The 12,158-nt window shown below is 33.8% G+C and overlaps 1 protein-coding gene across 8 annotated transcripts; it reads left to right on the top strand.

Annotated features, from left to right (window-relative positions):
- Window positions 1–300: 300 nt before the first annotated feature.
- Window positions 301–10,459, top strand: LOC107937699 (N-terminal kinase-like protein). Of its 8 annotated transcripts, none has more exons than XM_016870652.2 (21): window positions 301–506; window positions 640–738; window positions 1,061–1,212; window positions 1,430–1,502; window positions 2,274–2,396; window positions 2,899–3,007; window positions 3,486–3,565; window positions 3,750–3,831; window positions 4,723–4,862; window positions 4,997–5,107; window positions 5,208–5,324; window positions 5,449–5,538; window positions 6,906–6,959; window positions 7,061–7,135; window positions 7,309–7,384; window positions 7,510–7,609; window positions 7,697–7,766; window positions 8,344–8,417; window positions 8,667–8,773; window positions 8,883–9,104; window positions 9,951–10,459. In XM_016870652.2, the coding sequence occupies exons 1-21, from the start codon at window positions 381–383 to the stop codon at window positions 10,241–10,243; spliced, it is 2,373 nt and encodes a 790-aa protein (XP_016726141.1). In that variant the 5' UTR covers window positions 301–380; the 3' UTR covers window positions 10,244–10,459. The 8 variants fall into 8 exon arrangements, with proteins under 8 accessions (XP_016726141.1, XP_016726140.1, XP_016726138.1 ...); XM_016870651.2 differs by having other exon boundaries at window positions 8,880–9,104; XM_016870649.2 differs by having other exon boundaries at window positions 8,862–9,104.
- Window positions 10,460–12,158: the final 1,699 nt, after the last annotated feature.

Below are 12,158 nucleotides of genomic sequence, written 5' to 3'. Positions count from 1 at the left end.
CAATAACTCTATACTATCATTTAGAAGGGACAAAATAAGTTTCATCACGAGTATTCACTTTTGCACCCTTAACATCTTTACCCACTTATCACCTTCGAGTCTCCACGCAATAGTGTGAATTAGACTTTCTCATACTCACCACATTCTCCTCGTATGTTCACTTTTGGTGGTACATCTAAATGTACCTGTATCGGATCAAAAATTGTTGGGCATTATTATTATAATTTAAAATTGATATTAATAAATTTAAATTGTCAAAATTACCCTTCCAATGAAATTTAAACAAACTGGCACACTCCTTTCTCCATTTCTTCCTTAACGGACCAATGCATGATCATCATCATCATCATCTCTGATTCAGAAGAATCGAAGAGAAAAAGATGTTCAATTTCTTGAAAGGAGTGGTGGGCGGATCAGGGGGAGGCCAGAAGGATCTACCTTACAATATAGGGGATCCTTACCCTTCCGCTTGGTCCTCTTGGTCTCACTTTCGCGGCACTTCCAAGGTATTCTTTTTTCTGAATTCTCCATTTACTGTTAACCATCGAATCAAATTCAATCTTTAATCACATTACCTAACTCATAATCACATTGGATCTTGTACTTGAATCACTTATTTTTAATACGTTTTTCTTCCAGGATGATGGATCTCCTGTGTCTATATTTTCTCTTTCCGGTAGTAATCCGCAGGACGGCCGTTTAGCTGCTGGTCGGAATGGTGTCAAGCGTCTTCGAACTGTAACTATTCTTTTCCCAATTGAATTGCTTTCTCCTTGTTTATGGCATTTGCGATGATAATCCATTATTTCTTTTTAGTATCACTATGTTTTTTTTATATTAGAGTGCATTTTAGTGATCGAGCTAGATTAGATTTTAAGGTGTTATTTCTTCTAAATTTATATTTGCTTTCAATATAAAGCACGCCCTTTTTGGCTTTCTCTTTTGCTTTTTAGAAGCGTAAAGCGGGTAGTAAAAACAACAGCCAAAAGTTTAGTCTCACTTGTGTTAGAATAGTTGCTGGATTCTGATCATTGAGATGGTATTTTCGATCCTTCTACAGGTGAGGCATCCGAATATCTTGTCATTTCTTTATAGTACTGAGGTTGAAACTGTTGATGGTTCCGGTACAAAAGTTACCATCTATATTGTCACAGAGCCTGCTATGCCATTATATGAGAAGATCAAGGAACTAAGTTTAGAAGGTACACAAAGGTATATCCACTTTGCTAAATTCCGTGCTCGTCTTTGCTCTTCTTTTTTTGTTGATTCCGAGAATGCATAACATGTTTTAGTTTCTGACATTGGAATTCACCTATGCCATATTTGAAAAGTTCCTTTTCTTTTTTATGCAATCATACATGGGAGATTGAAAACACTGTATGTTGTTTAAAACCTTAATAATTTTGGGGTGTGATTTCTTTGTTGGTAGAGATGAGTATTACGCCTGGGGTCTGCACCAAATAGCTAAAGCTGTGAGCTTTTTAAATAATGACTGCAAACTTGTAAGTATTTCAAACTAGGGCTGCAAGTTTAGATCTTTAGTTGTTGAAAGTTGAAAAATGCTTAGCTATCTTAATAATAATCTGTGTGACAAATTTGCGACTCTAGATTTAGCATCTATCTGACGTGATTGCTGGAAAAATGTCAGTGTTGCATTAACATATGTTAAGAGATTGACACTTTGCATAAGCCATTCATGAATTCTGTCACCCATGCATTTATACAAATAGACACATAATTTCCGAGGTAAGCGAAGGATTTTTTTTCTTGCATTACTACATTTAAAATAGACTGAATATGGTTCAGTGGATTTAGCATAAAAGAGTCATACTGAGTGCTTGCGCTTTTTGTTCCCATCATATTTATCAAACCAATCATCATTTAAAGATAGACAAGTTGTTCCTATTACTATTATTTTCTAATTTTATTTTTCTTTGGATTTTCTTTTCACTCTAAATGTAGTACAATCATGCATACACCGATAGTAAGGTGTTGACTGGAATCATTTTGAAATATAATGCATTTACAGAAACTATGCCACCCAGTTTGCATGAGAAGAATGTGCCAGCTTTTCTCTTTAGTCCTCTATGATTGCAGAGTTTGAATCTTATTTGTTATTCAATGTGCTTGCACTCGGTTTTGAGTGTGTTTTTTTGTTGCTGTGTAGGACATTGATCTAGAGTGTTTTTGTAGAAGCTGCTGATAAGTCTGGATTTTTAATCCCCCCTTATCTCTTTCAAGATCACTCTTTTGACTAGCTTTGGATGGTACAGGTTCACGGCAATGTTTGTCTGGAAAGTGTTGTTGTAACGCAGACCTTGGACTGGAAGCTACATGCATTTGATGTTTTATCTGAGTATGATGGGACTAGTGGAACTGCTACAGGACCAATGCTGGTAATGCTTGTGTTTGGATGTCAGCAAAGTGTTTAAGTTATTTTTGAATCTCAATATGACATATATTGTTGCAATCTTAAAATTCATGTAGGTTTTCATTTACGGAATTCTAAATATCTTTTTATACAATAGCCAAGTTTTTTTCTAATAGATCATTAGAGATGCAACGTATAAACATAACTCTTGAATTCTAAATATCTTTTTAAAAAATAGCCAAGTTTTTTTTGAATAGATCATTAGAGATGTAACTCATAAACATAGTCCTTCCTATTTAGTTTTATTAGTCATTAGATTTTGGCATTGGCAGTATATTCATGTATTAAGTTCAGAATAATTGCAGGTTCTCTATTTCTTTTCTCAGCTTAAAGTTTTCACGATTGAAATGTTTCATTCTATTATTGTACAAAATTATGTTATGTGCATATTTATCAGAAACTTTTTCATTCTTTTTTGTCAAAACTGCCTGTGCATAGGTAATTGATTCTTTGTTTGTTTTAATCAGCCGTATGAATGGCTTGTTGGATCACAATACAAGTCAGTGGAGCTGGCGAAGTCTAACTGGGTTGCAATCAGAAAATCTCCACCATGGGCTATTGATTCTTGGGGTTTGGGTAAGTTTTTATTGTTTCTTTTGATATGTTGGTGTAATGAATTACATGAGGGTGGGTCAATGGGTGATCACTTAATTTGTGCTAATTCTTTGATCATATTTCTTGCCACATTGATCTCTTGGGTGTACTTTCCTTGTAATGTTTCATTTCAAGAGGAGGATACTTCTTGGCATGGGTATCTTTTGACTTTTGTTCGAGTTGATACTGGTTATTATTCTTGTCTCTTAGATGCCTGTGTTGACCGAGAATGCGTAGCTTTACATTCTCTTTTCAAATTTCAAAAAAAAAATTTCAACTGTCTTATTGATACACTGTGCATTACAATGACATTCAAAAAAGTATATTCATATATGCTTGTCTAAAGTGACCGATGGAAAGAAATCCATGATTTGGTTCAATTTCAGTTATTTTGCTGATTTCTTTGTTTCTTTTACAATGCAATTCTCTATACAATCTGAACATTTTTATAATTTGATAGGATGTCTTATTTATGAGATTTTCTCTGGCATGAAGTTGGGAAAAACTGAGGAGCTGCGAAACACTGCTTCTATACCAAAGGTTTGTAGCTCTTGTTATTATATTGCATGTAATAAACCATTTGAACCCAGATGCCTGCAACATACTTCAAATTAATGTCTAATATTAGTGTTTGTGTTCCTGAGTACTCATGGTGTATGTAGGGTGGCGTTGATCCTTTGCAAGTTTCTTCTCATATTTATCTGACTACTTTCTTTTCTCACAGTCTCTGCTTCCAGATTATCAGCGGCTCTTGAGCTCCACACCTTCACGCAGGTTGAATGCATCAAAACTTATAGAGAACAGTGGTGAGTGGCTGAGTGCCCCCTTTTTTGAGTCTATTATAGTTTTGGCAACAGTCTCAGAAGTCTAATAAAGCAGTTTGCTTTATAAGCATGAGATTTAGTCTTTAATTCTTTGACTGACTACACCTAACTATTGACCTCTTTGGAGTGTCATAGACTGCTCCTTCTTCTTGCAACATAGTAAATGTGTTATTTCTTGGTTGTAATGCAGTTTTTTGGGTCAGTGGGTGGTTCATTTATTATCCTTGCTAAGTTAATCTAAACCATTTTAATGGATATGTTATCTTCATTTTGTTATATCTAGGTTTTGGTACTTTTTAGTTGACATTTGATTCTACTTTTTGAAAGACACTTGAAAGTTTCTATTCACTTTTAGCCTTTTATTTTTGGTTATTACTACTTTGAGTTTGTGGGATGCATTGGAAGATAAAAGAGAAACAACCCGTTGATTAAGTAGATAAAATAAATGTTCTAAAGTGATCCATCTACCCCAAGAAATAAGACAAATGAAGATCAGAATTTGAGTTGTGAGAAGTCAGCCAAAATAAGGTGATGCAAATGGAAGGATTTGAGTATGACTTGTGGTAATGAAGGCATGTGGTTCACTTGAAAGTAATGTTGGATGCTTTCTGCTTAGAAACAGGGATCTTGCAGTTCCTCATTATTTGATAGTTTTTTTTTTATTCAGAAGGTTCCACATGGAGCTATCTGTTTCATGAGGCACTTCTTTTCATTTCTCCTGCTTTATGTCATCTTATACTTTTTTCTATGCATGTGAGAATATAATCTTTTCTGTATATTTTCACACCACCAGTATTTGTTTCTAAAGTTCTTTCTTCTGTCTTGTTTTCGCTTTGTGGCAATGCCACATTCTATAATGCTTTTTTCCTCCAGAATATTTCCAAAATAAGTTGGTGGACACAATACATTTCATGGAAATTCTCAGTTTGAAAGATAGTGTTGAGAAGGATACTTTCTTTCGCAAGCTTCCTAATTTAACAGAGCAGCTTCCTCGCCAAATTGTGTTGAAGAAGGTATTTATTTTGAAAGTCAAGTGTGATAAGTCAATTAAGACCAATCTTCTATAACTTCTTTTTTTTTTTTTTTAAGATATAGAAAATCATCCACAATTTCATGACAATTTATGATTTCATAATTTTCTCTGCAGTTATTTCCTTTATTAACCTCTGCCCTTGAATATGGTTCGGCTACTGCCCCTGCTTTGACTGCACTGTTGAAGATTGGTTCTTGGCTTTCAGCTGAAGAATATACCCTGAAGGTCAAACTCCTGTTCATTGCTGTTTACTTTATGCTTATAGAAGTCCAGTGTGTGTTTAATCATGTAACCTTGGCTGACTGGATTAGGCTTCTCGTTCCAGGTACTGCCTACAATTATAAAACTTTTTGCTTCTAATGACCGAGCCATTCGAGTTGCTCTCCTACAGCATATTGATCAATATGGAGAATCTTTATCAGCTCAAGCTGTTGATGAGCAAGTAAGCAAATAATGGCAAAGTAATTTTCATGTTTCTCCCTCATTTAGGCAGATTCTTGTTGCTTAACTCGGAACTCCTGATATTAGAATAAACTTTGACTGTTCATTTCAATTTTTATAACTAGGTTTACCCCCATGTTGCTACCGGATTTGTGGACACATCATCAATTCTCCGGGAATTAACTCTTAAGTCCATGCTTATAATGGCTCCTAAGGTACATTAATTTTATTGTTGGCAGCAGCTGTGTTACTTGATCCTATTATTTTCCTAATGTGCCTCTGTCAGTCATGTATTTGACAAGTAAAAGTAGGCACATGTTTGTGGATATAATCCTCTAATTATAATGAAGAGCTTACAAAGAAACGAATATAGTCATCTTGGGCAAACACCAGCTTCAACCCTTGAACCCAGGAGTGGGCTAACATAGGGTGGCACAAATCTTTTTTAGCAATGAAGAAAATTGTGATTGTTCTAATGGAAGGAGGTACCTTGGTGCAAAATGTTACAATAGATATTTATACTTCTGTCATTTGTTTTTGTCAAGTTTGACTGTTCAGCCTAAGCCTTGAAGGTAGTGAATTCTTTCTAGAGTTATATCACTTTGAAGAGATTCTTTCTCATTGCCAGCCATTGGTGCAATTCTGTTGGTTGACTTTCTTGATGTTGACATATTTAAGTTACTCTTTTGCTCTTTACAAGCTCGCAATGCTATTCATTTAGGGTATGCTTGGTTCAATGGCAAAGTGGAAGGATGGAAAGAGAAGAGTGAAAATGGAAAGAAAATGACTTTCTTGATGTTGTGTGCATTTTCATAGGATTATGTATTTTTAAAATTTTGCATTTTGTTTCCTCCCATTTGCCTACTCTACCAAGCAATGTATTTAAAGAAAGTTACTTTTTGTTTTCTTTTTTCCATCTTTACTACCAAGCACACTAATAAAAAGAAATATATATTTTCAATATTTCTATATTTCTAATCTTTTAATTTTTTATCTTCCTGATTTTCTTTCCATGCGTCCAAGCCAAAGTCTTAGTATACGAGGAAATGTTTAGGGTTCATAAACTTTTCACAGCTTGACTTTATAGTTAATCAAAAGATGGCTGGAAACAATTTGGAAATTGCTTTCCATAACTCATTGTGCTCCATAGAGTGGTTTGGGAACGCATTTCCAACTAATCACTACTAAAATTAGGACCTTCACAATAGTGTCAACTGTCAACACAAGAATAGAAAAATTGAAAAGTAAATTCCCTGTTATATGCCACTGGTTTTACCTATTTTTTGAATGTCAACAAAGGAGGATGACAATGTGTTGAAGGACTTATTGTGTGCAAAGTCCGATGGTTTTATTCATGTTGAAAGTATCTCCGGAACAAATTATGTCAAAAAAAACCTAAAGAAACTCTAGGCTGAGTTCTGCACAAACTTGTGATTTTAATTCCCATATGTTTCCATATTCTTTCCATCTTTCAATCTTGTTTCATTCTCCATAATATTGAAGCTTTGTGAAAATTTTCTATTTTTACTGTAGATTTCTGATTTCAACCTTTTCTAAGGGTTGCTTTTTCTTCTCATTGCAGCTTTCACAACGTAATTTGTCAGGCTCCCTATTGAAGTATCTTTCGAAGTTACAGGTGTGATTAACATAAAGTTTTCATTTAAGTTTTTGAGCATTGTTCCCATAACAAAATCATTTGCTTCATTATGTTCTGTACATCATGGCAATTTTGTGCAGGTTGATGAAGAGCCTGCAATTAGAACAAATACCACCATATTACTGGGAAACATTGCAAGCTATCTAAATGACGGGGTTAGTAGGTTCTAGGGCAATCCTCATGTGTTTTCATTATCTTACATTTACATTTGAGATATTACTATTTGGTAGCATGATCCTTTCTTTCTCTTCCACTTTGTCTGTTTCCTTTTAAAATTTAGTTAACTACCTCTTGTTGAAAAGTGTCTTCCTTTGCCCTAAAATTGCAGACACGGAAGAGAGTTTTGATTAATGCATTCACAGTCCGTGCATTGCGTGATACCTTCTCTCCTGCCCGAGGAGCAGGTATACATGTGTATTGCTAATGTCTGGTATTCTTGGTTTTGGAAATGGTTCCTTTGATTTTCAAAGCAATTATGTTCTTGGTTTTCTAGGTGGCATCAAACTAATATGAAACTACATTATGGCAGGAGTTATGGCTCTATGTGCCACCAGTTCTTATTATGATACAACTGAGATTGCAACTCGGATTCTTCCAAATATTGTTGTACTTACCATTGATCCTGACAGGTTATGTTATTGTTGATCAGTTTATTTATTTCTGCCTTTTTATTCATCAGTGTGCATGAAAAGTGTGCTCTCTTGTATTTTAAATAGTGATGTAAGGTCAAAGGTATTTCAAGCAGTTGATCAATTTATGCAGATACTGAAGCAATCTAATGAGAAGGTGAGCTTTTAGATGCTTTTTCCTCTCCCACTTCTTTTCCTTTAAATATAGGCAAACGTGACCTGACTACTACGCTGTGCCATCAAGGACAAAATTAAATGATACTCTTATATCATGCATTTATCTTTACCTTATGCTTCTTTTTATTGCTGATTCTAATGAAATCAACTTGAATTTTACATCCTCAATGAAACAGTTTGCAGCTCTTGGTTTATAGATTTTTAATACTAAACAATGATTTGAACCTGGCAAAAGCTTCATGCTATGATGCTGCAATTAATTGATTTGGCTGCTTACATCCTTGAATTATTAAATTTTAATTCTATGGTCTTCATGTTTAAGCCATTTGCTGGCAACCAGTATATGGCTATGTTTGGATGGTAACATCAAATTTGACGTGCTTCAAGCATGTAGGCAACATATAGTAGTTAGTTACGCATACTTATTTTTTATTTAAAATATATCCTAGTGCTTCTATGGTCTATTTCTCATCCTTATATTATTCTTTCTATGGTCTATTGTCTTTGTTATGTTATTTTATTTTATAGTGATGCTTTTTCTCTGTGATTCTTTATAGAGTAATGCTGGAGATACTGCTCACGCTGGAAGTTTAGGGCTCTCATCAATGCCGGGAAATGCTGGTTTATTGGAGTAAGTTGACAATGTTTACCGTAGGGGGGTCGTATTGATTGCAATCTACCACAAGAGGAGCCTGGAAAGTCGCTATGAAAAATTTTTAGATTCCAATTTGTTTCATTGGAATATGGTGCATTGTCAGCTAGCTTTGTTAATTAAATCATTTATAAGGGCAGGTCTTAAAAATCTTGTAGTTGGGTTACGTTTGTTCTTTTTACCAAGGGTGTAGGTTTGTTGTTGATGACTAAGATTATGACTTTGCAGATGGGCCATGAGCTCCTTGACTCTTAAAGGTAAACCTTTGGACCAAGCTCCAATTGCCGCTTCCAATTCTGTCCGACCTGTGACTACCACTACTGCAGCCAGCTCAGGTATTTACTTTTGGTCTTTACTTTTGCTTGATTATATGCGTTGTTTTTTCGATAAAACCCATTTCATTGACAATCTTAGGACTAATAGAAACTCCAAGTATGGCAGCAGTCCGTGTAAGTTCCAGTTCGGACTTTGCCGATGCTCCCGCACCTCCATCCCCTACTTTAACTGATGGGTGGGGTGAAATCGAGAATGGCGTTCATGAAGAACAATATAGTGACAAAGACGGATGGGATGATATCAAACCCCTCGAAGAGCCAAAACCATCTTCAGCCCTTGCAAACATTCAGGCAGCTCAGAAACGTCCTGTGTCACAACCTAAACCTCAAGGTAAATATTGTTCATTCAATTATGGAATTTAGGAGTTAAGTTTCTAGTTTTAATGCTTTTGGTCCAGGGCTGGAAAAATACAAGAAATGAATACAAATATCTTATGCTTGGAGAATTTCATAATAAATATTTTAAATTTAGTCCAAGTAGTGTGTAAATAACCGTAAGGATGTAAGGATAAATTACACCAATGTCACTAAACTATTAATATGTTTACTTTTTGGTCACTCAGCTTCAAAAAGTTACAAAATTGTCATTGAAACATACAAAAATTTTCATCTAAGTCATTGGACTGTTGAAATCGTTACTGTATGGCTTTTTCCGTTCGCACCGCCTGCACTTTTCCCTTCTATTCTATAGTTTAGTATTGTTTCATGAAACAGTTTTGTACGTCACAAATCTACGAACCAAAAATTAAATAATTGTCTTCTTTGAACTCCAACACTGATTGTCAGATCAATTTGAATCTAAAATATGTTCTTCTACTTGTTGATAGGCACTGATCAACCATACCGATCATCGAATCGTTGCTTAGAGCTCACTAGCCGGATTTTGTAGAAAAAGAAACTTAACTCAATGACTTAAATTTTCGAATAGTTTAGTGACTTAAATAAAAACTTTCAAATAGTTCAATAGTCATTTTGTAACTTTTTGAAGTTGAGTGACCAAAATGTGAACTTACAAATAGTTTAGTGATATTGGGTGTAGTTTACCTGAACCATGAATGCTTGAAGGATTTTCTTTGATCATCATTTCTCATGTATATTAGTGTAGAAATATGTGGTTCGATTGATATATATGTATGTATGTGGTTTGAATCTTCTTTTTTTTTTTTTTTTGAATTAGCAGCTACAAGTTTGAGATCGAAAAGTACAGTGAAGGCGGTGGCGACGAAAGACGAAGATGATGACTTGTGGGGTTCGATAGCAGTTCCGACTCCGAAAATTGCTTCAAAATCATTGAAAGTTAAAACAAGTGGAGCAGTTGAGGATGATGATCCTTGGGCAGCCATTGCAGCTCCCCCTCCTACGACGAAGGCGAAGCCGTTATCGGCCGGAAGAGGGAGAGGAACTAAAGCTGCTGCGCCCAAATTGGGTGCACAGAGGATAAACCGAACATCTTCATCTGGGATGCAATAAAATCACAAGCCATATTAAACAACATAAATGATGAAAAAGGAAAAAATATATATAAAGTTTTGTATATTTTTTTTTATTCTTTTTCTCTTATGGTGACTGGTTTCACATTAAAATAACATCGAATCTTTTCTCACAAAGTTGTAGTTGCTAACAATATATATTATTTGATTTGTAATATCATTCTTTTTAATCACAAAATCTTGGCTGTTTGATTTACTGTTCATATTATGCAGGTAAGAGAAACTAGGCGTTGGAAGACTCTCGGATTATATAGGGAATTATAACAAATTCGGTGAGTCGATTTCAAATGTCAAAGTCAAATTTCCTACCACTCGAGTTTGGATTAATTTGATTATATCATTACTCACCAGTCACTCCTTTAGATTGCTTCTTCTACTTCTCCTTCTCCTTCTTCTCCTTCTCCTCATTATTATACACTTGGTGTATTTAAGTTTTGAGGATTCATTATTCTTAAATATTTTGCTGGTAAAAGTACCATGAAAATTCTTGTAGTTGAAGTCAGGTTACGTTTTGTCCTTTTTACTTTAAAAATGAGTAAATTAGTTTATATATATTAGATCAAAGAGCAAATTAATTTTTTCTGTTAAAAATTTTGTCCAATTTTATTGTTTAAAACTAATATGGCTAACAGAATAATCAAACAGCTATATTTGACGTGCCACGTGTAGCTCATGCTGATGCAAAAAGATCAATTTTTAATAGTAGAAATAAATAAAAATTTTAATAGAATGATTGATTCTCTCTTTCATCTAACATATAAAGATTAATTTGTCCATTTTTTTAGTAGAGTCGGCAAAATATAATCAGACTCCTAGTATAAGAGCCTCTGTGGTACTTTTACCACTTTTGCTCATCTTTAAAATTATCATTTTTCCTTTTAAATTATTTTAATATATATACACTAAAGCGGATAATTATTTGGTAGATCGAAAGTGAAATTTTTTAACTCTACAAGCGAGGTTGAAATTTTGCCATGTGTTTTAAATTATATTTGAAATTTTTTTAAATAAATAAATATGATATGTGGCAGAATTTTAATTTTGTATTTAATAATTTTTTTAAGAATATATTTTAGTTATTAATTCACTATCATACCCCACGATTATGAGGAATTTGTTCTTTCGTTGGCAATGTGGGTTTTTATAGATGTTTTATCAAAGACTTCTCCAAGATTTCACAATCAATTTGTCGCTTCTTGGCAAGGCATTTGAGTTTGATTAGGCATATAAGGGCGCATTCGGTACTTTGAAGCAAAAAATTAATTTTTGCTCCCATAGTTTAACCATCAAATTAAGACTTTCTATTCGAAATTATGTGTGACGCAAGTAATTTCAGTGTGAGAACTGTCATTAGACAAAGAATTGGAAAGGAGCCACACATAATTTATCCAGCCTCAAAAACTTTAAATATCGTAGAAAGCAACTATTCGTACTACTAAAAAGAACTAGTTTTGTTCTATTTTTTAACTAGTTTTTAACCCTACTTGAAATCAAAGTAATTTTACATGAAAATTGGATTCAATATCGTAAACTTTATTCGAGATAAAATATTAGTTTTGAAAAGGAAAATGTAAAATAAAAGATTGACATAATGATTATTTTGCCTTTCAATTTTATAAAAAAAAATCATTTTAATTCTCTATTTAATTTTCCATCTCTTTTAATATTTGAATTTTTATTTTTTTGCTAAATAACCCCAACATGGATGGAAATTTAACGCTCATTAATTTTATAAAAGATACTTGTAGATTGACACTTAAATAACATATCAACATTTAATTAATTTTACTGGTTGATTGTTGAATACTGAATATTATTTTGTTCGGGTTGTTTGTTAATGTAATAGACCAAACAATTGACAATTCCAAGCTATTTATTTCCTTAATGGTGTGTAC

Source organism: Gossypium hirsutum, chromosome A06 (genome assembly GCF_007990345.1).
Source record: "Gossypium hirsutum isolate 1008001.06 chromosome A06, Gossypium_hirsutum_v2.1, whole genome shotgun sequence".
In the NCBI taxonomy this organism is placed as follows: domain Eukaryota; kingdom Viridiplantae; phylum Streptophyta; class Magnoliopsida; order Malvales; family Malvaceae; genus Gossypium; species Gossypium hirsutum.
Note: the sequence above shows the minus strand (reverse complement) of the source record. Positions and strands in the feature narration are given on the sequence as shown.